The 21,774-nt window shown below is 31.2% G+C and overlaps 1 protein-coding gene across 1 annotated transcript; it reads right to left on the reverse strand.

Moving 5' to 3' along the window:
• Positions 1-659: 659 nt before the first annotated feature.
• On the reverse strand, positions 660-16,680 carry LOC114719289 (receptor-like protein EIX2). The gene is made up of 4 exons (XM_028904767.1): positions 15,321-16,680; positions 13,420-14,426; positions 2,886-3,816; positions 660-1,609 (listed from the first exon to the last, which is right to left on the reverse strand). Exons 1-4 carry the CDS (start codon positions 16,678-16,680, stop codon positions 660-662), a joined length of 4,248 nt encoding a protein of 1,415 aa, XP_028760600.1.
• Between the last annotated feature and the right edge of the window lie 5,094 nt (positions 16,681-21,774).

Raw genomic sequence — 21,774 nt, forward strand, 5'->3', positions numbered from 1 at the left:
AATTATTTGATCAATAGCTCCACTTGGCCATATCAATACAAAACATGATTTTATGCTGGAGTTATATATATATATATATATCCACCATTAGCATGCAACAGAAAATATTTAAAGGGCAATAAGCAAAACATAACTAGTTCGATAAAATGCTAGTAGAAAACATTATTATAAGTACAATATATTCAAATCATAACATAAATTCGTGCAACGAACCATCATTACTTGGATCATAAGTACAGCCAATGCCAAACTATAGGAGAAACAGATCCTGTAAAAAATAGAGTAGCATGTTAAGCATTCCCAAGTAATTCCATAGATAAGATTGATTTTTACTATCTTAGTTTTCCCATAAGTTAGTCAAAAGCCTAATACTTATACAATGTCCAAGTTTGATTTTTATTTGAACATCATTACCAAGTTAAAATGTTTGTCTATATTAACATGGACTCTCGTAATTTACCATCACATGGTTATCATAAGTAAGAGTTGAATGGGAGGAAGAATAGCAAGAGAAAAATATAAATCATTACCTTCCGGCTCGTCTCTGATGGTAAGGCATTTAACCACATAAACTGCAACCATGACATGGACTTTGTCTGTTACTGTGTTCATAAACCTACAGTAGGCTTGTCTCCAAGTTCGGTTGAAAAGCAACGGTCCTACAACGGCCCAAAATCCAACAACAATCCCAATCCCATGCTCAAGTAAAATTCTTGAGAGATCAATGAGGCCCCTTCTTCTTCATTGTGATTGGCTTCTTGAGGTGGAGGCGTGTTATCTTCTGGGCACATCTTGTTGAGTGGCAATCCACAGAGATCAAGGTTTCCTCCATAAGATGAGGCATTAAAGCTCTGCAACTGTGTTCCTATTGGGATTTTTCCATAGAGATGATTGTTTGACAAATCTAACATACTGAGTCGATCAATATTAGCAAGGCTTGGAGGAATTGGGCCTGATAATTTATTGTTTGACAGATCGAGAAATTCTAGTGATTCTAGATTCCCAATATTTATAGGTATCTCTCCACTTAGCAGGTTTCTTGATAGGTTTAGGGAAACCAATCCTAACAAAGACATAAGTTCTCTTGGTACTTCTCCTGATAGAGCATTGCTAGAGAGATCAATGCTTTTAAGAAAGAGCTCCGGCCTCATATACTTGTAATCCTCACCTTTCCACATCAATGTTATATAGAATTCCAAACCATCAGAGTATGGATAAGGCCCTGCTTTATTGGTCATATAATAATGATAACTTCCACTTGAGTTGATATGCTCTTGTGCCATAACAGTAAAATTTTCAAGGCATGATGGAACTTCATTGGACAAGTTATTGCGAGAGATATCCAAGAGTCGAATTTGTGTTAAGTGGCAAAGATGTACGGGTAGACTTCCATTTAAATGATTCATTCGTAAACTTAGAATTTGCAATTGTTCAAGGCTTACCCCAATCCATGAAGGTATTGGCCCTGACAACTTATTTTCTGACACATCCAATAATACTAACTTGGAGCAATTGGCCAAAGACAAAGGAAGTTCTCCAGTCAAGCTATTGTTACTCAAAACCATAGCCTCCACATTCACAAGGCGTCCTATAGAGGATGGGATCTCTCCTGACAAATTATTATTACTCATGTCAACAAATTTTAATGTGTCCAGTTGGTTCCAACACTCAGGCAGATGCCCTGTTAATTGATTGTTTGATAGGTCTAAAATGACAATGCCTCCATATTCAATTTGGCTACATAGAAGTGGGATCAAATTTGAGAATTTATTTTTAGAAAGATGAAGTTCTGATGCTTGCCAAAGAAATGGTGGAAGTGCACCTTCAAAGTTGTTTGAATTCAAAATAATTCTTGGCTGATAATTGAACTTGAATTGTAAATTTGGTATTTCACCAGAAAAGTTGTTGAATGAGATATTCGTGTGATATATATTTTTCAATAGTGGCCAAAACCATTCTGGGATAGAACCTAAAAGCCTGCCATCAGAGATATCCAAATAGGATAACCGATGTTGATTATGAAGCCAAATTGGAAAATTAGGACCTATCATGCAAGAAGCCATGCGCATAGATTGTAATTGAAAAGGGGGAATCCAACTGGCGCTAATGTTTATGGTTAATGGATTGCCAGACAATGATAAGCTCAATAAATTAGAAAGCTTTTTGAAATGAGATTCCGTGATTACACCACTAAAATTATTCCCACCCAAGGACAAACTTTCCAATTGAGACATCAATCCGATGCTTTCAGGTATTTTTCCTTCTAGTTGGTTATTAGCGAGATACAAATCTTGCAACAAGGAAAAACTTGAAAGATTAGGTAAGATGCCCGTCAATCGATTTCCTGCTAAATTCAAACTCTGTAATGAATGTCTATTGCACCATGATATATTAGAAATGAATCTCGGAAGGTCGCCACTAAAGTTATTGTAGGCAAGGCTTAGGCTCTTCAATGTGCATATATTCCCTAGTGGTGTTGGGACTTCACCTTGGAGATTATTACCTGAAGATCAAGAACTTCAAGAGACTTCATTACGTTTCCAAAACCATCGGGAATGGAACGACTAAGCGAGTTTCCCAAGAGGTCGAGTTCATGAAGATTGAAGGTGAAGTTGGAAATCCAATAGAATATGGTTGATGATGTCAAAGATTGTGAGAGAGATCAAGATGGACAAGAGAGGAAAGGTTGGGATTGAAGGATGTGAAGATAAGATTATTTGATGTAAGGCTACAATTGCTCAAATAAAGCTCTTGAAGGTTGAAGCCAAAGCTCAATGCCGTTATTGACATCAAGTTATTATAAGAGAAATCAAGAACAATGAGTGAAGGAAAATGAAAATGAGAAGATAGAAAGTAAAGATTATGAGATGAAAGACTGCAATTACTTATATAAAGCTGTTGAAGGTTAGAGCTAAAGTTGAAGGACCATTGAAATAATGATGAGTTCAAGTTATTGTCAGAGAGATCAAGGGTGACAAGAGAATAAGAATAGTTGGAAGGAGAAGCAAACCAAAGAAGGTTATGTGCATGAGAAATGTCACATCCTCCCAGTCTCAATTCTTTTAGTTTCGGCACAAGTTGACCTATCGTGTGCTGCCACACGTGAGAATTGCCAACATCCCTCACATAACTCAACTCAAGATTTGTTAATAAAGAGAGCTTTGATATCCACTCTGCATCACCATTGTTTTTGTCAGCTATTGTGAGGTTAGACAAATAACCACCAACTCGCAAGGTGTGCAACATGGAGAGATTCCCAAGTTGATAAGGAATCACTCCAACAAGATTATTTTCTCCAAGATTAAGGGACTGCAACTTGGAAAGATTTCTGATTTGGCAAGGGATAGCTCCATCCAAGTAATTGTTACTCAGATCAATATATTGTAAATTTGGAAGCTTTCCAAGTTGATTGGGAATACTCCCAACAAAATCAGAATAAGAGAGGTTGAGATACCTTAAGTTGGTGAATGAGCCTATGGATTGAGGGATGTCACTTGGGTAGAAATAATTGTAACTGAGATCCAAATGTTGTAGATCATGCAACTCACTCAACAAAGTAATATTAATTGTACCTCTCAAAAAAAGTGGATCTGAACTATGAAGATCAAGAATTTGAGCATGACCTGTTTGATTGCTACAATGAACTCCCCTCCAGTTGCAACAATCTTCATCATCTCTGTCCCTCCATGTGGACACCATACCAGAGTCATCATAGATGCCTTGTTTGAACAACAGAAGAGCATTCCTCTCCTTCTCGATGCACTTCTTCAAAGCTTCACCATCAGTGGCCAAACTGAGTCTCGTGTGCAGCAACAACTACAGTGTCAATAATGCATTAAAAAAATCGAATACACAACCCATCACAGCGACGAAATAGCTTCAATACAAGTTCAAAAGTGAAACAACTAGGGAGGATCAAAACACAAAGTTCTGGGATAATTGTGGTTTCTTTTTGTTTATTTTTTTCAGCTGGTGAGATGTTGTGAGGCATCAAATGTGGATGGTACATAGAATTTTTATAGAGTTCATTGTGGGGCTATACTTTGATGGATCACTGGTACACTTTCTGATGAAGAGAAGTCAAAGTAAATGTGGAGAGAACACGTTATTTCAACAACCTCTTCTTTTTTAAAAAAAGGGATAAAAATTCAAAAATAAATGCACAATATTTTCAGAGTCCATAATATTGAGCATTTTTGTTGGTGTCAGATAGTGTGCTCTTGCAAGATATTATTTTGCTTGGACAAAAGAAAGCCCTGTTTTCTAACAAAACATTCTCACACACCAAACACTCCCAATTGAAAGGTGGAATTCATCATTTAATATAGTAGCCCCAAAAAAACTCGTTTAATTTATTGATGGCATTTCAAAACTGTGTAAATATGATCTTAAATCCAAACATTTTAAAAGATGTTAAATTACTAAAAAATTTCCTTCCTATTTTTAGCACCCATTTTGCGGTTTTCACACACACCCACGCGCACGCGCGCGCACACGCACACACACACAAACAGTCTCTTGTCGCGCGTAACCGCAATCGTTCTATCAAATCGCAAGTCCTGATTACAGCTAATAATATTGTGGTTATTTCTAATATTAGATAATTTAAATTAGATGCGTCTCAATATTAATTCTTAGCGCGGCAAGTTAGATGATTCCATTTTTTTTAATTTTAAATCTTTATCTTATTGTTACCATGCTCTTGTGACGGCTAAATTTTTATTGTCAACATAAGATTTATGGTTGTTATATTATAAAATTATGAGTCAATTAAAGTCTTCCTCCTTTTGCCCCCACCATTTAGAAATCTCCCTCAAATGAAAAAAAAGCAAAGTATAGTCCCTCAATGATTTTCCAAGAAGCTTCACGGCCATCTTAGATTATACTCCTCCGGTCCTTATTATAAGACCCCATTTGACTTTTTATTTGGTCCTAATTATAAGACCCCAATCTATTTTTTCTCTTATATTTATGCATTTTTTTCCAAGATAATCCTTCTAATAATGATAGTTTTAGCTAATATACTTAATTAGCAAAGATATTTTAGGAATGACAACACTTATTTATTATAAATAACCAACTTAACTTACTTCCTTAATCTCCTCAAATAAGTCAATTGGGTCTTATAATTAGGACCGGAGGAGTATTAGACTAAAATAAGTGATCACGAAGCTGCAATGATCTTACTTTTACGTAGGATATATATATATATATATATATATATATATTGTACATTAAAGTCTCACTTTAAATAAATCATTATTCATAAAAGTTATGTTTATTTGTAAATTTGGTGTGAAAACAAAAGGACATTAAAATATCGAGAATAAAGTAGAATAGAATTTAAATTATTCAACTTTAATTTTAAATGAACAATTAAAATATATATGCTCTTATATTATATCCAAATTCCCTTGTAACTATGTGAGCTAAACTGCGTTTGATATGCAAACCGTAGATAAATAATCATGATTGTCTATCCGCTGCACAGCTTAGTAGACGGTTGGGAAAGATTTAGCTACGTCTAGAATTAATGACATGTACATTCTGCGAGAAGAAATATTTAGATATAAATATTTTTGTTTGGCCGGGTTGAGATAAATAATTTGCTTTCAAATCCTTCAATCACTTACATAATTACATACACATCTATAAGTTAAGTCACATAATTTGATATTTTATAAAATGTTATATGATACTAACTTTGGTCCTAATTATAAAATTTTATTTATAGTCTACAAACAGGGTTTTATAATTAGGATCGGAAGTAGTATTAATTATAACGTAACTAGATAGTTACCAGAAAAAAATAACATAACTAGATATAGGCTTTTACATACAGAGAGTTTAAAAAATAACATAACTAGCTAATAACTTGTATACTTTTCAGATGAAGAAAAGTCATCAGAGGATATTATTTCAACAAAAATAAATGACACTGTTTTCTTGGAGTTCATAATATTGAGAATTTTGTATTATCTTGCTTCGACAAAAATATTGTCTTTTGTAACCAAACATTTTATCGCACAGACACACACAAAGTCACAAACAGATATAATATGAGGATTTTTGTTATTCATGTTGATCGTTATTTCCAATCAATAGTTGAAATTCATCGTTTAGTTCAGAAGCCCCCAAAAAAAAATCCATCTCTTAATTTATTGGCGGCATTTCAAAACGGTGAAAATGTGATCTTAAATCTAATTAATTTAAAAGAAGAAATACCATTTTGCCACTTTCATAGTCTACAATATTAGTTTACTTAAATTGGATGCGTTCTTAATATTCTTAGCGAGTGGGATGACTTTATTTTTTTTATTATTTTTAAATCCTTATTTCATCGTAAGCGTGCTTATATGATGTTAAATCTTCGTTTTCAATTGGCAAAAAAATAATTTTTTCTTCTCAAAATATGTCCTTAGTTTTATTAAAAAAAAGTATGCGACTATAATTTCAAAATAGACTGAAAGTACTATTTTATAAATTTAAATTATATTTGGCCAAAATACATTTTTCTATGGATAAGAAGTATTTTCTGCCAATAACAAAAATTAATTATCCTTAAAAAACTTTTACAACTTCATATATAATGGTTGAGAATCGAATTCCGAACAGCATACTTAAGACACAGAAATCGTTGCCACTCATGTGTTGAGTTATCCAAAATTTATTTTACGGACCAACCTGCATTTTCTCACATAATTAAACTTGCTCTTTCAAGAGAATAGAATAATGTATTTTATACAATTTTCCTAGGGATTCAAAAGATCAATGTTTCTCAGAGGATCAAATTTTTACGTAAACTTTAAAAACTAATTTTAAAAATTAAAGCATTTATGTAATTTTTTATGTTATGTTACTTAAAAAAAAAAACTTTTAGCTGCATTTCGCTTCTCCGCTTCAATAAATAATATGAATGCTAGTTCATAAAATCAAACTTTAAAGTTAGATCTTGATTTTCTTAAGACCATAGTTTTATTTCATGGCCCTTTAATCTGTAATGTCAAGAACTCATACGACCCATACTATGCAAAGAAATTGAAGTAGAATTATTAAAATATCTTTTCATTATTTTAATGTATTTTTAGGCTATTCTATCCTCACAGTTTCACGGATTATGTTGATATAAATGGCTTATATAGATTATAAAAAGAAAAGGATATTTGGACTATGAATTATGCACCAAACTTCTGGTTTAACCATTGTATCTTAGTTGCTGGTAAAAAAAAAAAAAAACTATTGTATCTTAATTATTTTGAAGGAAACAACATTTTTTTTCAATTTTCAACTTGTAAATTACAATTTCATTTTAAATTGATGGTTTCTTGTCAATTACACCCGTCCTCTTTCGCAAAAATAAAAATTATACCTGGATTTTTCTCAACTATGACTTTCACTCTATTCAGAAAACTTGTAGAAAAAAATGGCAAAGAAAAGTATAGTCTAATTCCTCAAAATGAATGGCCAAATCTCCATGGTGAACATTCAACACAAACCACCATTTTCACTCTAATTTAATGTCCACGTGTTAGAGAAAAGTATCCGTCCCAAACTTCAGGATTAATCATAATCTATGCTCTAATTTCAAATTGATGCAGTTTCCTGGAAAGCTCCATTCAACTACTATAAGAAAATATTTATGGAGAATAAAAAACTTTCCGTGAGACCTTGATGCAAGAAACGAAACAAAATGGATTCAAGAAAAATGAAAAAAAAAATCATTGGAAAAAAATAGTACTTGTCAACAAGAAATTAAATACCTTTTGTCAGTTTCATAAGGGAGATCCTTAAAGAGTTCACCGAAGAAAATTCGAGCAAAGAAAAGGTATCACAGAAAAAGATTGATAACAACTCGCTAACTATTTCCTAGCAATTTCTTGAGATGTTTAAATTAAACCAACTTATTTTCAAGTATCAAAACCACTCCCATCAATATAAAATATAAATTTTATAACAAGTTTATATTTACAGTAGCTTTATGTCTCACTATGAATTAATTGCACGTGGATGGACCAGAAATATTGATACGTGCATATTTCGAGTTGTAACCGAGTGTCAACACTCAAGTTTGTTGTTTAATTTACAATGATATATTAAAGTTTTAAATATTTGTCTATAACAATTAAAATAAATTACTGGGGGGAGAAACAGGTTGGGTGGGTGGAGAAAACAAAGGTAGTTGTCATTACTCTGCAAATTTTCCACAGGAGCTTTGATCTTTTTAGTTTCAGAGGGGAGACTTTGACTTTTGCTGCTAAGAGAAAATGAATGGGGAAAATTTAATTTATTTGAACATAATATGGTTATTATATTATAGAGTTACAAGTCAACTAAAGTCTTTCTCGTTTTGGTCCTACAATGTCCAGATCTCCCTCAACATTCCCATCCATGGGTCAAGCTTCACAATTATTAATACATATTTTATACTCCTCCGGTCCTAATTATAAGACCCAATTGACTTATTTGAGGAGATTAAGGAAGTAAGTTAAGTTGGTTATTTATAATAAATAAGTATTGTCATTCCTAAAATATCCTTGCTAATTAAGTATATTGGCTAAAACTATCATTATTAGAAGGATTATCTTGGAAAAAATACAAAAATATAAGAGACAAAATGGATTTGGGTCTTATAATTAGGACCAAATAAAAAGTCAAATGGGGTCTTATAATAAGGACCGGAGGAGTAATACCTTTATTTCTTAATATAAGAGTTAGTTGAATAATTTAAATAGATTAAAAAAAACTAGTTAAGTTAATTATTTGTAATAAATATGTTTTTTTTAAAAATATCCTTACTAATCAAATATATTAGTTAGAAGTATAATTTTTACATGGACTATATTGGAAAAATAAATTAATAGGGGAAAAACAGATTGGGTTGGTAGAGAAAAATATGGTAGTCGTCATTACTTGACAAATTTTCCATAGGTGCTTTGATCCCTTTAGTTACAAAAAGGAGACCTTGACTTTTGTTGTCAAGAGAAAATAAATGGAAAAAAATTACTTAGTAAAATACCCTAACATTCTTTATATTTTGCTCTAGTTACATCAACTTCTTATTTATTTTGAAAACATACATTTAATTCTAAATTAACTCTATTAAGAATATTTCCAAAAGATAACTTTTTAATTAAAATTTATATTAAGATAATTTTTATTTACTAATTTACCCTTCATAACACAAAATCCCTAAATTTTAGCAAAAAAATTTTGAGGAATTTAAAATTTTTTTCCTTAATTTTATTTTTTATTTTTACAAATAGTTATTTATTTAGTGTTTTTATCATATTGGGATGAAAAATTGATTTATTTATTTAAAGTAGACATGAAAATCTTGAATGAAAATTTAATTAATTTTTTAAATAAATATATAATAGATTAAACACGTTATAAATGTTTCTAACAAAATTTTTGTTTCAAAATTTTAAATGATTTCTTTAGTCTCTCAAACTCAAAGAATTTATATTACATGATGAAAAAAATATTTATTTAATATATTTCCTAGTCATTTAAAAGAAATCTAAATAAATAAGTTTTACTATGCAGTAAAAAAATTAAAATTGTAAAATTTAATAATATAATCAAAATTAATAAATGTTATTCCATATTAAAAATTCAAAAATACATGTATTAAAATTGTTTTTTGTTGTATTAAAAATTTTTTTTAGCAAATAAGAATGTTTAAATAATTTTTCTGTTAATGAGAGGTATTTTAACAATTAAGTCATATATTAAGGACCGGACGAATATTATCTTACGTTGGATTTTAAATCGTTTGAGTTCAATTACCAAAGATCAACCTAACATTCATCTAACTCGGCGCCGGCTTCAATTTTTTCTTAGGAAGTGCTTGGGATCACGTCTGAATTATTATTTTGATTATATTTAAACGGTTTCAGTTTTTTTTTTCTTTTTTTACATATTTTTAATTTAATTTTCTAATATCAGACTACTAGACAGGATCTAATCATTGACAGAGCTAAGTTAGGATAGCTTCCTTGATGGTTATTCTTATCTTTCGATTTATGATCATCATCGTCATCTTTAAAAATAGTTTTACAACAAAAACACACACAAACAAACACAATAAATAATTTTAATTTATAATAGTAAATTGTAGTTTTTTTATTTTATTGTGACCATAAGGTAGGGGACTTGTCATCCCTCATCCATCAATAATAAAATGCCGACAAATTGAATAAAGAATGTTCGGTCCAAAGATATGGTGTTTTGGATGATGTTAAATGTTTAAAATAACAATCATTTGTGATACAGTAACAGATAACCTGAAGAAAATTATAGATTTTGGTTTTTTTTTATTCATTTTTTCACATTTATCATCTCATCAGAAAAGGAGTAATGATAAGAATAATATTTATAAGTTTGATATAGACATCAAAGTATAATTCTTCCTACCAGCCAATAGCTTTTTCTTCACTCTAAATTTATTAAATTAAATAATACCTCAAGTCCCTTTCAAGCTTATCCAACCATTCATATCTTTTCATTGGGAAATAGTTAGCTACGCTTTATTTATACTTATTATCAAAATGAGGAAAGAAATTTAATCACAGGAAAACAATATTGTAGATATTATAGGAGAAAATTGATTTTCCAAAAAATAAAAATAACTTTTAAATAATAATTTAAGTATTATTAATTTCTTATTCAATCTATGTCTTTCTTGATTAAATTAATCGACTTAACGATAAAAATAATGGTGAAAATATCTAAATAGATGAAAATATGAGGCCCAAAATGGATAAATTAATCAATAAATATGCATTTTCGTCAAAAAAAATCCAGAAATGAAATTTAAAAAAGGGGTGTAATATGAAATAAAGAGGGTATTTCCACACAAAAAAAGTTATGAATATAAGTAAATAATAATGAAGGAAATTGTTGGGGGAAAAATAAGAAAAAATCACAAAAAAGATCTTAAAGATAAAAAAAATTATAAATAAGGACTCGTTACAATATTAGTATTAGTTTTAACAACAACTGATAAACAAATGATAACAATTTTGTGAATGGGTTCCTGTATATGATTCTCTCAAAATATAATAAAAGAAATAGTAGTAGTAGTAGTAGTAGTAATGAGACGGAGAATTTGGTATGATATTTGAGGAGTGGGTGGCGAAAAAGTGAGTAAAATTCTCGAGGAAAAGAAAAGTTTAGAATGGTGCAATCAGCTTTAAAAAAAACAAATGATGCAATATATTTTAAATATAAATTTTAATTTATTTTATTTTATTTAAAATTTTATACGTTAAATGATTTTCATTTTAATACACATATTAATAAAATATTTTTAAAAAATAATATTTATTTATTAAAAATAAATAATTTAATTAGTTTTTTAATATTCATAAATTAGTTATTTAATTTGTATATTTATATTAAAAATCAGAAGTACTATTTTAAATATTTATATAAGTGTAGGTTGCTCGACTTCCAATTCTGAAACTCCAAAGGCTTGCTTTGCGGAGAAGAAGCCAAAATTGTATGGAGAACCACACAATCACAATCCTTTCCACGTTTGTGGGCTCCACCCGTTTCTTTTCCCACATAAAAGCATTGTGCGCGCGTGTTGTTATTAAATTGTTGAGAACCAACCATTTAATTCAATGACATCTTATCCCTTGAGGCGCAGATTTTATACCTCAAAGTAGCAAAAAATGGAGTGCCTGGATCCCTCTTCTAAGAAAATGTTTCAAATTGCTCATACCAAAAAAAGTTATTGTTGAATTAATGTTATTTAATATTTTATGAATGGGCGTGAATAACAAAACTTGTCATAAATTTTGTTTTTTGATATATTGATGATGACCCTGTTATATTAGAATCAATGCTTATACCATAGGATTTGGGCCTACTAGGTGTGAATGCGGATTTGAGTAATTCCACTAAATCTCTTTGATTGTAGTATTAGTGTTAAACATTTTAAAAAAAAAAAATAGCTATTTTTTGAGAACAAATGTTAAGAAAAATCAAACTACTTTTTAAAATTAATAATTGCTTTATGAAGTTATTTATACTTAAGAGTCAAACTCATGTATTTTTGGAGAATATTCTTAATGAACATGCATTAGAGCATCATCTCTAGAGTTGTGTTGACCTAGGAATCTAAGAAAAAAGTTTAATTATGTCACAAAAATATTTTTCTATTTCTATGACTTTGTATGGTGAAATTTCTATGAAAGATGAGGTTATCCTTGAATATAACTTTAAAAAATAACAAATAAAACTAGTGAAGAGAGAGAGAAAGCACAAGATCATTTATCCTGGTTCAGACCAATATGTCCTACGTCCAGTCCCCAAGCACAAAGCAAGGGATTTTTATCATGGGGGTAATTATTATAACATACAAAGCAGCCCAAACATTGACTCTGTTTACCTATGCCACTTTTTATTGTTGTTTTCTGTAAGCTTTATAAGCTAAAAATACAAGGCTCTCTAACATGTCTAGATCCCAAGTTTTACAACTTTTCTCTTCAATACTATGTAGTTTAAGCAGAGGAAGAGTATCTCAAATACAAAAGAGAACTCACGTAGAACAATCTGCACATCAAAACATAATAGCTTTGAAATATTTAACTTCATTGTTCTCGATATTCGTCCCTCAAAAAGTTTTAAAACTATTCGACAAGACCTTCATTTGGATGCACCGATTTTTTCAGCGATCAAAGATATCAGTCTTCAATGCCTTGTCACAACTCAATCAAACCAATGTGTAAGTTCTACTTCATGAAATTATGGACCTCAGATTTTGTTCTTCAGCAGAATTATTTGATCAATAGCTCCACTTGGCCATATCAATACAAAGCCAATAGATAGATAATTCAAAAGGAATATCATTTCAAAACATATGATGTTATGCTAGAGTTATATATATATCCACCATTAGCATGCAATAGAAAATATTTAAAGGGCAATAAGCAAAACATAACCAGTTCGATAAAATGCTAGTAGAGAACATTATTATAAGTACAATATATTCAAATCATAACATCAATTCGTGCAACAAACCATCATTACTTGGATCATAAGTACAGCCAATGCCAAACTGTAGGAGAAACAGATCCTGTAAAAAATAGAGTAGCATGTTAAGCATTCCCAAGTAATTCCATAGATAAGATTGATTTTTACTATCTTAGTTTTCCCATAAGTTAGTCAAAAGCCTGATACTTATACAATGTCCAAGTTTGATTTTTATTTGAACATCATTACCAAGTTAAAATGTTTGTCTATATTAACATGGACTCTCGTAATTTACCATCACATGGTTATCATAAGTAAGAGTTGAATGGGAGGAAGAATAGCAAGAGAAAAATATAAATCATTACCTTCCGGCTAGTCTCTAATTGTAAGGCATTTAACCACATAAATTGCAACCATGACATGGACTTTGTCTGTTACTGTGTTCATAAACCTACAGTAGGCTTGTCTCCAAGTTCGGTTGAAAAGCAACGGTCCTACAACGGCCCAAAATCCAACAACAAATCCCAATCCCATGCTCAAGTAAAATTCTTGAGAGATCAATGAGGCCCCTTCTTCTTCATTGTGATTGGCTTCTTGAGGTGGAGGCGTGTTATCTTCTGGGCACATCTTGTTGAGTGGCAATCCACAGAGATCAAGGTTTCCTCCATAAGATGAGGCATTAAAGCTCTGCAACTGTGTTCCTATTGGGATTTTTCCATAGAGATGATTGTTTGACAAATCTAACATACTGAGTCGATCAATATTAGCAAGGCTTGGAGGAATTGGGCCTGATAATTTATTGTTTGACAGATCGAGAAATTCTAGTGATTCTAGATTCCCAATATTTATAGGTATCTCTCCACTTAGCAGGTTTCTTGATAGGTTTAGGGAAACCAATCCTAACAAAGACATAAGTTCTCTTGGTACTTCTCCTGATAGAGCATTGCTAGAGAGATCAATGCTTTTAAGAAAGAGCTCCGGCCTCATATACTTGTAATCCTCACCTTTCCACATCAATGTTATATAGAATTCCAAACCATCAGAGTATGGATAAGGCCCTGCTTTATTGGTCATATAATAATGATAACTTCCACTTGAGTTGATATGCTCTTGTGCCATAACAGTAAAATTTTCAAGGCATGATGGAACTTCATTGGACAAGTTATTGCGAGAGATATCCAAGAGTCGAATTTGTGTTAAGTGGCAAAGATGTACGGGTAGACTTCCATTTAAATGATTCATTCGTAAACTTAGAATTTGCAATTGTTCAAGGCTTACCCCAATCCATGAAGGTATTGGCCCTGACAACTTATTTTCTGACACATCCAATAATACTAACTTGGAGCAATTGGCCAAAGACAAAGGAAGTTCTCCAGTCAAGCTATTGTTACTCAAAACCATAGCCTCCACATTCACAAGGCGTCCTATAGAGGATGGGATCTCTCCTGACAAATTATTATTACTCATGTCAACAAATTTTAATGTGTCCAGTTGGTTCCAACACTCAGGCAGATGCCCTGTTAATTGATTGTTTGATAGGTCTAAAATGACAATGCCTCCATATTCAATTTGGCTACATAGAAGTGGGATCAAATTTGAGAATTTATTTTTAGAAAGATGAAGTTCTGATGCTTGCCAAAGAAATGGTGGAAGTGCACCTTCAAAGTTGTTTGAATTCAAAATAATTCTTGGCTGATAATTGAACTTGAATTGTAAATTTGGTATTTCACCAGAAAAGTTGTTGAATGAGATATTCGTGTGATATATATTTTTCAATAGTGGCCAAAACCATTCTGGGATAGAACCTAAAAGCCTGCCATCAGAGATATCCAAATAGGATAACCGATGTTGATTATGAAGCCAAATTGGAAAATTAGGACCTATCATGCAAGAAGCCATGCGCATAGATTGTAATTGAAAAGGGGGAATCCAACTGGCGCTAATGTTTATGGTTAATGGATTGCCAGACAATGATAAGCTCAATAAATTAGAAAGCTTTTTGAAATGAGATTCCGTGATTACACCACTAAAATTATTCCCACCCAAGGACAAACTTTCCAATTGAGACATCAATCCGATGCTTTCAGGTATTTTTCCTTCTAGTTGGTTATTAGCGAGATACAAATCTTGCAACAAGGAAAAACTTGAAAGATTAGGTAAGATGCCCGTCAATCGATTTCCTGCTAAATTCAAACTCTGTAATGAATGTCTATTGCACCATGATATATTAGAAATGAATCTCGGAAGGTCGCCACTAAAGTTATTGTAGGCAAGGCTTAGGCTCTTCAATGTGCATATATTCCCTAGTGGTGTTGGGACTTCACCTTGGAGATTATTACCTGAGAGATCAAGAACTTCAAGAGACTTCATTACGTTTTCAAAACCATCAGGAATGGAAGGGCTAAGCGAGTTTCCCCAGAGGTCCGGTTTATGAAGATTGAAGGTGAAGTTGGAAATCCAATCGAATATGGTTGATGATGTCAACAGATTGTTAGAGAGATCAAGATGGAGAAGAGAGGAAAGGTTGGGATTGAAGGATGTGAAGATAAGATTATTTGATGTAAGGCTACAATTGCTCAAATAAAGCTCTTGAAGGTTGAAGCCAAAGCTCAATGCCGTTACTGACATCAAGTTATTATATGAGAGATCAAGAACAATGAGGGAAGGAAAATGAAAATGAGAAGATAGAAAGTAAAGATTATGAGATGAAAGACTGCAATTACTTAGATAAAGCTGTTGAAGGTTGGAGCTAAAGTTGAAGGACCATTGAAATAATGATGAGTTCAAGTTATTGTTAGAGAGATCAAGGGTGACAAGAGAATAAGAATAGTTGGAAGGAGAAGCAAACAGAAGAAGGTTGTGCACATGAGAAATGCCACAATCTCTCAATCTCAATTCTGTTAGTTTCGGCATAAGTTTACCAATCATGTGCTGCCACACCTGAGAATTGCCAACATCCCTCACATAACTCAACTCAAGATTTGTTAATAAAGAGAGCTTTGATATCCACTCTGCATCACCATTGTTTTTGTTGGCTATTGTGAGGTTAGACAAATAACCACCAACTCGCAAGGTGTGCAACATGGAGAGATTCCCAATTTGATAAGGAATCGCTCCAACAAGATTATTTCCTCCAAGATGAAGGGACTGCAACATGGAAAGATTTCCGATTTGGCAAGGGATAGCTCCATCCAAATAATTGTTACTCAGATCAATATATTGTAAGTTTGGAAGCTTTCCCAGTTGATTAGGAATACTCCCAACAAAATCAGAATAAGAGAGGTTGAGATACCTTAAGTTGGTGAATGAGCCTATGGATTGAGGGATGTCACTTGGGTAGAAATAATTGTAACTGAGATCCAAATGTTGCAAATCATGCAACTCACTCAACAAAGTAATATTAATTGTACCTCTCAAAAAGGTTGGAGCGAAACTATGAAGGTTAAGAACTTGAACATGACCTGTTTGGTTGCTACAACGAACTCCTTTCCAGTTGCAACAATCTTCATCATCTTCTTCCCTCCATGTGGATAGCATGCCATAGTCAACATAGATGCCTTGTTTGAACAACAGAAGAGCTTTCCTCTCCTTCTCGATGCACTTCTTCAATGCTTCACCATCAATAGCCAAACTGAGTCTTGTATGCAGCAACAACAGCAATGTTAATAATGCATTACAAAAATTGAACACACAACCCATCACAGTGACGAAATAGCTTCAACACAAATTCAAAAGTGAAACAACTGGAGAGGATTAAAACACACAGTTCTTGGGTAACCGTGGTTTCTTTTTGTTTATTTTTCTCAGCTCATGAGATGTTGTGAGGCGTAAAATGCGGATGGTACGTAGAACTTTTTATAGAGTTCATTATGGGGCTGTACTTTCATGGATCATTGGTACACTTTCTGATGAAGAGAAGTCAAAGTAGATGTGGAGAGAACACGTTATTTCAACAACCTCTTTTTTTTTGGAAAAAAAAGATAAAAATTCAAAAATAAATGCACAATGTTTTCGGAGTCCATAATATTGAGCATTTTCGTTGGTGTCGGATAGTGTGCTCTTGTAAGATTTTATTTTGCTTGGACAAAAAAAGCTCTATTTTCTAACAAAACATTCTTACACACCAAACACTCGCAATTGAAAGGTGGAATTCATCATTTAATATAGTAGCCCCCAAAAAAAACTCGTTTAATTTATTGATGACATTTCAAAACTATGTAAATATGATCTTAAATCTAAACATTTTAAAAGATGATAAATTACTAAAAAATTTCCTTCCTATTTTTAGCACCCATTTTGCGGTTTTCACACACACACACGCACACACACATACACACACATAAACAGTCTCTTGTCGCGCATAACTGCAATTGTTCTATCAAATCGCAAGTTCTAATTACAGTTAATAATATTGTGGTTATTTCTAATATTAGATAATTTAAATTAGATGCGCCTCAATATTAATTCTTAGCGCAGCAAGTTAGATGATTCCATTTTTTTATTGTAAATCTTTATCTTATTGTAGCCATGCTCTTGTGACGGCTAAATTTTTAGTTTCAACATAAGATTTATGGTTGTTATATTATAAAATTATGAGTCAATTAAAGTCTTCCTCCTTTTGCCCCCACCATGTGGAAATCTCCCTCAAATGAAAAAAAGGCAAAGTATACTCCCTCAATGATTTTCCAAGAAGCTTCACGATCATCTTAGATTATATTAGACTAAAATAAGTGATCACGAAGCTGCAATGATCTTACTTTTACGTAGGATATATATATTGTACATTAAAGTCTCACTTTAAATAAATCATAATTTATGAAAATTATGTTTATTTGTAAATTTGGTGTGAAAACAAAAGGACATTAAAATATTGAGAATAAAGTAGAATAAAATTTAAATCATTCAACTTTAATTTTAAATGAACAATTAAAATATATATGCTCTTATATTATATCCAAATTCCCTTGTCACTGGGGATATTGCGAGCTGAATTGTGTTCGATATGCAAACCATAGATAAATAATCATGATTGTCTATCCGCTGCACAGCTTAATAGACGGTTGGGAAAGATTTAGCTACGTCTAGAATTAACGACATGTACAATCTACGAGAAGAAATATTTAGATATAAATATTTTTGTTTGGCCGGGTTGAGATAAATAATTTGATTTCAAAACCTTCAATCACTTACATAATTACATACACATCCTTAAAAATACTATCTATAAGTTAGGTCACATAATTTGATATTTTATAAAATGTTATATGATACTAACTCCGATCATAATTATAAGATTTTATTTGTAGTTTACAAACATGGTTTTATAATTAGGACCGAAGGTAGTATTAATCATAACATAACTAGATAATTACCAGAAAAAATAACATAACTAGATATAGGCTTTTATATACAGAGAGTTTCGAAAATAACATAACTAGCTAATAACTTGTATACTTTTCCGATGAAGAAAAGTCATCAGAGGATATTATTTCAACAAAAATAAATGGCAATGTTTTCTCGGAGTTCATAATATTGAGAATTTTGTATTATCTTGCTTCGACAAAAATATTGTCTTTTGTAACCAAACATTTTATCACACAGACACATACAAACAGATATAATATGAGGATTTTTGTTATTCATGCTGATCTTTATTTCCAATTAAAAGTTGAAATTCATCGTTTAATTCAGAAGCCAAAAAAAAAATCCATCTCTTAATTTATCGGCGGCATTTCAAAACGGTGAAAATGTGATCTTAAATCTAATTAATTTAAAAGAAGAAATACCATTTTGCCACTTTCATAGCCTACAATATTAGTTTACTTACCCCTTGTTTGGATAGAAAGAAAATTAGAGAGGAGAGAAAAACAAGAGAGGAAAACATGAGGAGAAACAAGTTTTCCCTTACTTTGATAGGAGAGAAAATATAGGAGGAAGGAAAAGTGGGAGAGGCCTACCTTATTTTCTCTCCAAATTTTTTCTTCACATATGGAAAGATTTAAGAAGGAAAATAAGATTTCCAAGATTACCCTTCTTCTATTTTTCTCTCCATATTTATTTTCTTTTATTCTATTTAAAAAGTTATTCGCTTTTTATTTTTTTATCCTAAAACCATATTTTTATTAAATAATTTGGTTTTAAAATATCATAATCTGAAAATATATATCAACCAAATAATTTGATTTTAATTATTTGATGATGCTAATGGTAGTATAATTTTTCTATTGCAATATTAATTTAATTTAATTTTAAATATGATATATTTTAATAAGGATGTTTTAGTCATTTAGATATTTGTTAATTTTATTTTCTTTCTATTTTCTCTCATCTATCCAAGCAAAAAGGATGATAACATCTTCCCTCTAGTTTTTCTTTCTCTCTATTTTCTCTCCTCCCATTTTTTTCCTCCTAACTTTTCTTCTCATCTAAACAGGGTATTAAATTGGATGCGTTCTTAATATTCTCAGCGAGTGGGATGACTTCATTTTTTTAGTATTTTTAAATCCTTATTTCATCGTAACCGTGCTTATGTGACGGTAAATCTTTTATTTTCAATTGGCAAAAAAATAATTTTTTATTTTCAAAATATGTCCTTAGTTTTATTAAAAAAGTATGCGACTATAATTTCAGAATAGGCTAAAAGTACTATTTTATAAATTTAAATTATATTTGGCCAAAATACATTTTTCTATGGATAAGAAGTATTTTCTGCCAATAACAAAAATTAATTATCCTTAAAAGACTTCTACAACTTCATATATAATGGTTGAGAATCGAATTCCGAACTGCATGCTTAAGACACAGAAGTGATTGCCACTCATGTTGAGTTATCCAAAATTTATCTTACAGACCAACCTGTATTTTCTCACATAATTAAACTTGCCCTTTCAAGAGAATAGAATAATGTATTTTATACAATTTTTCTAGGGATTCAAAAGATCAATGTTTCCCAGAGTATCAAATTTTTACATAAACTTTGAAAACTAATTTTAAAAATTAAAACATTTTTCTAATTTTTTATGTTATGTTACTTAAAAAAAAAAACTTTTAGCTGCATTTCGCTTCTCCGCTTCAATAAATAATATGAATGCTAGTTCATAAAAATCAAACTTTAAAGTTGGATCTTGATTTTCTTAAGACCATAGTTTTATTTCATGGCCTTTTAATCTGTTCTTTCAAGAACTCATATGACCCATGCTATGCGCAGAAATTGAAGTAGAACTATTAAAATATCTTTTCATTATTTTAATGTATTTTTAGGCCATTCTCTCCTCATAGCTTCACGGATTATGTTGATCTACATAGATTATAAAAAGAAAAGGATATTTGGACTATTAATTATGCACCAAACTTCTCGTTTAACTATTGTATCTTAGTTGCTGGTAAAAAAAAAAAAACTATTGTATCTTAGTTATTTTGAAGGAAACATCATTTTAATTTTTTTTTAATTTTCAACTTGTAAATTAAAATGTCATTTTAAATTGATGGTTTCTTGTCAATCACACCCGTCCTCTTTGGCGAAAATAAAAATCATACCCGGACTTTTCTCAGCTATGACTTTCACTCTATTTAGAAAACTTGTAGGAAAAAATGGCAAAGAAAAGTATAGTCTGATTCCTCAAAATGAACAGCCAAATCTCCATGGTGAACATTCAACAACGAACCCCCATTTTCACTCTAATTTAATTTCCACATGTCAGACAAAAGTATCCATCCCAGGCTTTAGGATTAATCATAATCTATGCTCTAATTTCAAATTGATGCAGTTTCCTGGAAAGCTCCATTCAACTACTATAAGAAAATATTTATGGAGAATAAAAAATTTTCCACGAGACCTTGATGCAAGAAAAGAAATTAACAAAATGGATTCAAGAAAAATGAAACAAATCATTGGAAAAAAAATAGTACTTGTCAACAAGAAACTAAATACCTTTGTCGGTTTCATGAGGGAGACCCTTGAAGAGTTTACCGAAGAAAATTCGAGCAAAGAAAAGGTATCACAGAAAGGGATTGATAACAACTCGCTAACTATTTCCCAGCAATTTCTTGGGATGTTTAAATTAAACCAACTTATTTTCAAGTATCAAAACCACTCCCATCAATATAAAATATAAATTTTATAACAAGCTTATATTTACAGTATCTTTATGTCTCACTATGAATTAATTGCACGTGGATGGACCAGAAATATTGATATATGCATATTTCGAGTTGTAACCGAGTGTCAACACTCGAGCTTGTTGTTTAACTTACAATGATATATTGAAGTTTTAAATATTTGTCTATAACAATTAAAATAAATTACTAGGGGGAGAAACAGATTGGGTGGGTGGAGAAAACAAAGGTGGCTGTCATTACTCTGCAAATTTTCCACAAGAGCTTTGATCCTTTTAGTTTCAGAGGGGAGACTTTGACTTTTGTTGCCAAGAGAAAATGAATGGGGAGAATTTATTTGAACATAAACCTCATGGTTATTATATTAGAGAGTTACGAGTCAACTAAAGCCTTTCTCGTTTTGATCCCACAATGTCCAGATCTCCCTCAACAAGGCAAAATATATTCCGGTCCATAGGTCAAGCTTCACAATTATTAATACATATTTTATACTACCTCCGATCCTTAATATAAGAAATAATTAAATAATTAATTTGAGTAAATTAAAAAAACTAATTAATTTAGTTATTTGTGATAAATAGATGTTTTTTTTAATTTATTAAAATATCTTTATTAATTTATTGACTAAAATTATTATTATTATGAGAACCATATTAGAAAATGAAGAAAAACAGATTG

The sequence above is a fragment of the Neltuma alba genome, unplaced genomic scaffold (genome assembly GCF_004799145.2).
Source record: "Neltuma alba isolate B1F8T4 unplaced genomic scaffold, ASM479914v2 tig00011902_pilon, whole genome shotgun sequence".
NCBI classification, from domain to species: domain Eukaryota; kingdom Viridiplantae; phylum Streptophyta; class Magnoliopsida; order Fabales; family Fabaceae; genus Neltuma; species Neltuma alba.

What these genes read in the sequence shown, in the direction of transcription:
- LOC114719289 (XM_028904767.1), bottom strand. Translation starts at nt 16,680, where the DNA reads ATGGGTTGTGTGTTCAATTTTTGTAATGCATTATTAACATTGCTGTTG. An exon ending in TGAAGTTCTTGATCTCTCAG is followed by an intron (nt 14,427 to 15,320) that starts GTAATAATCTCC and finishes ATAATTTGTCAG; the next exon opens with GAGAGATCCCATCCTCTATA. An exon ending in CCTTCAACAGCTTTATATAA is followed by an intron (nt 1,610 to 2,885) that starts GTAATTGCAGTC and finishes ATAATTTGTCAG; the next exon opens with GAGAGATCCCATCCTCTATA.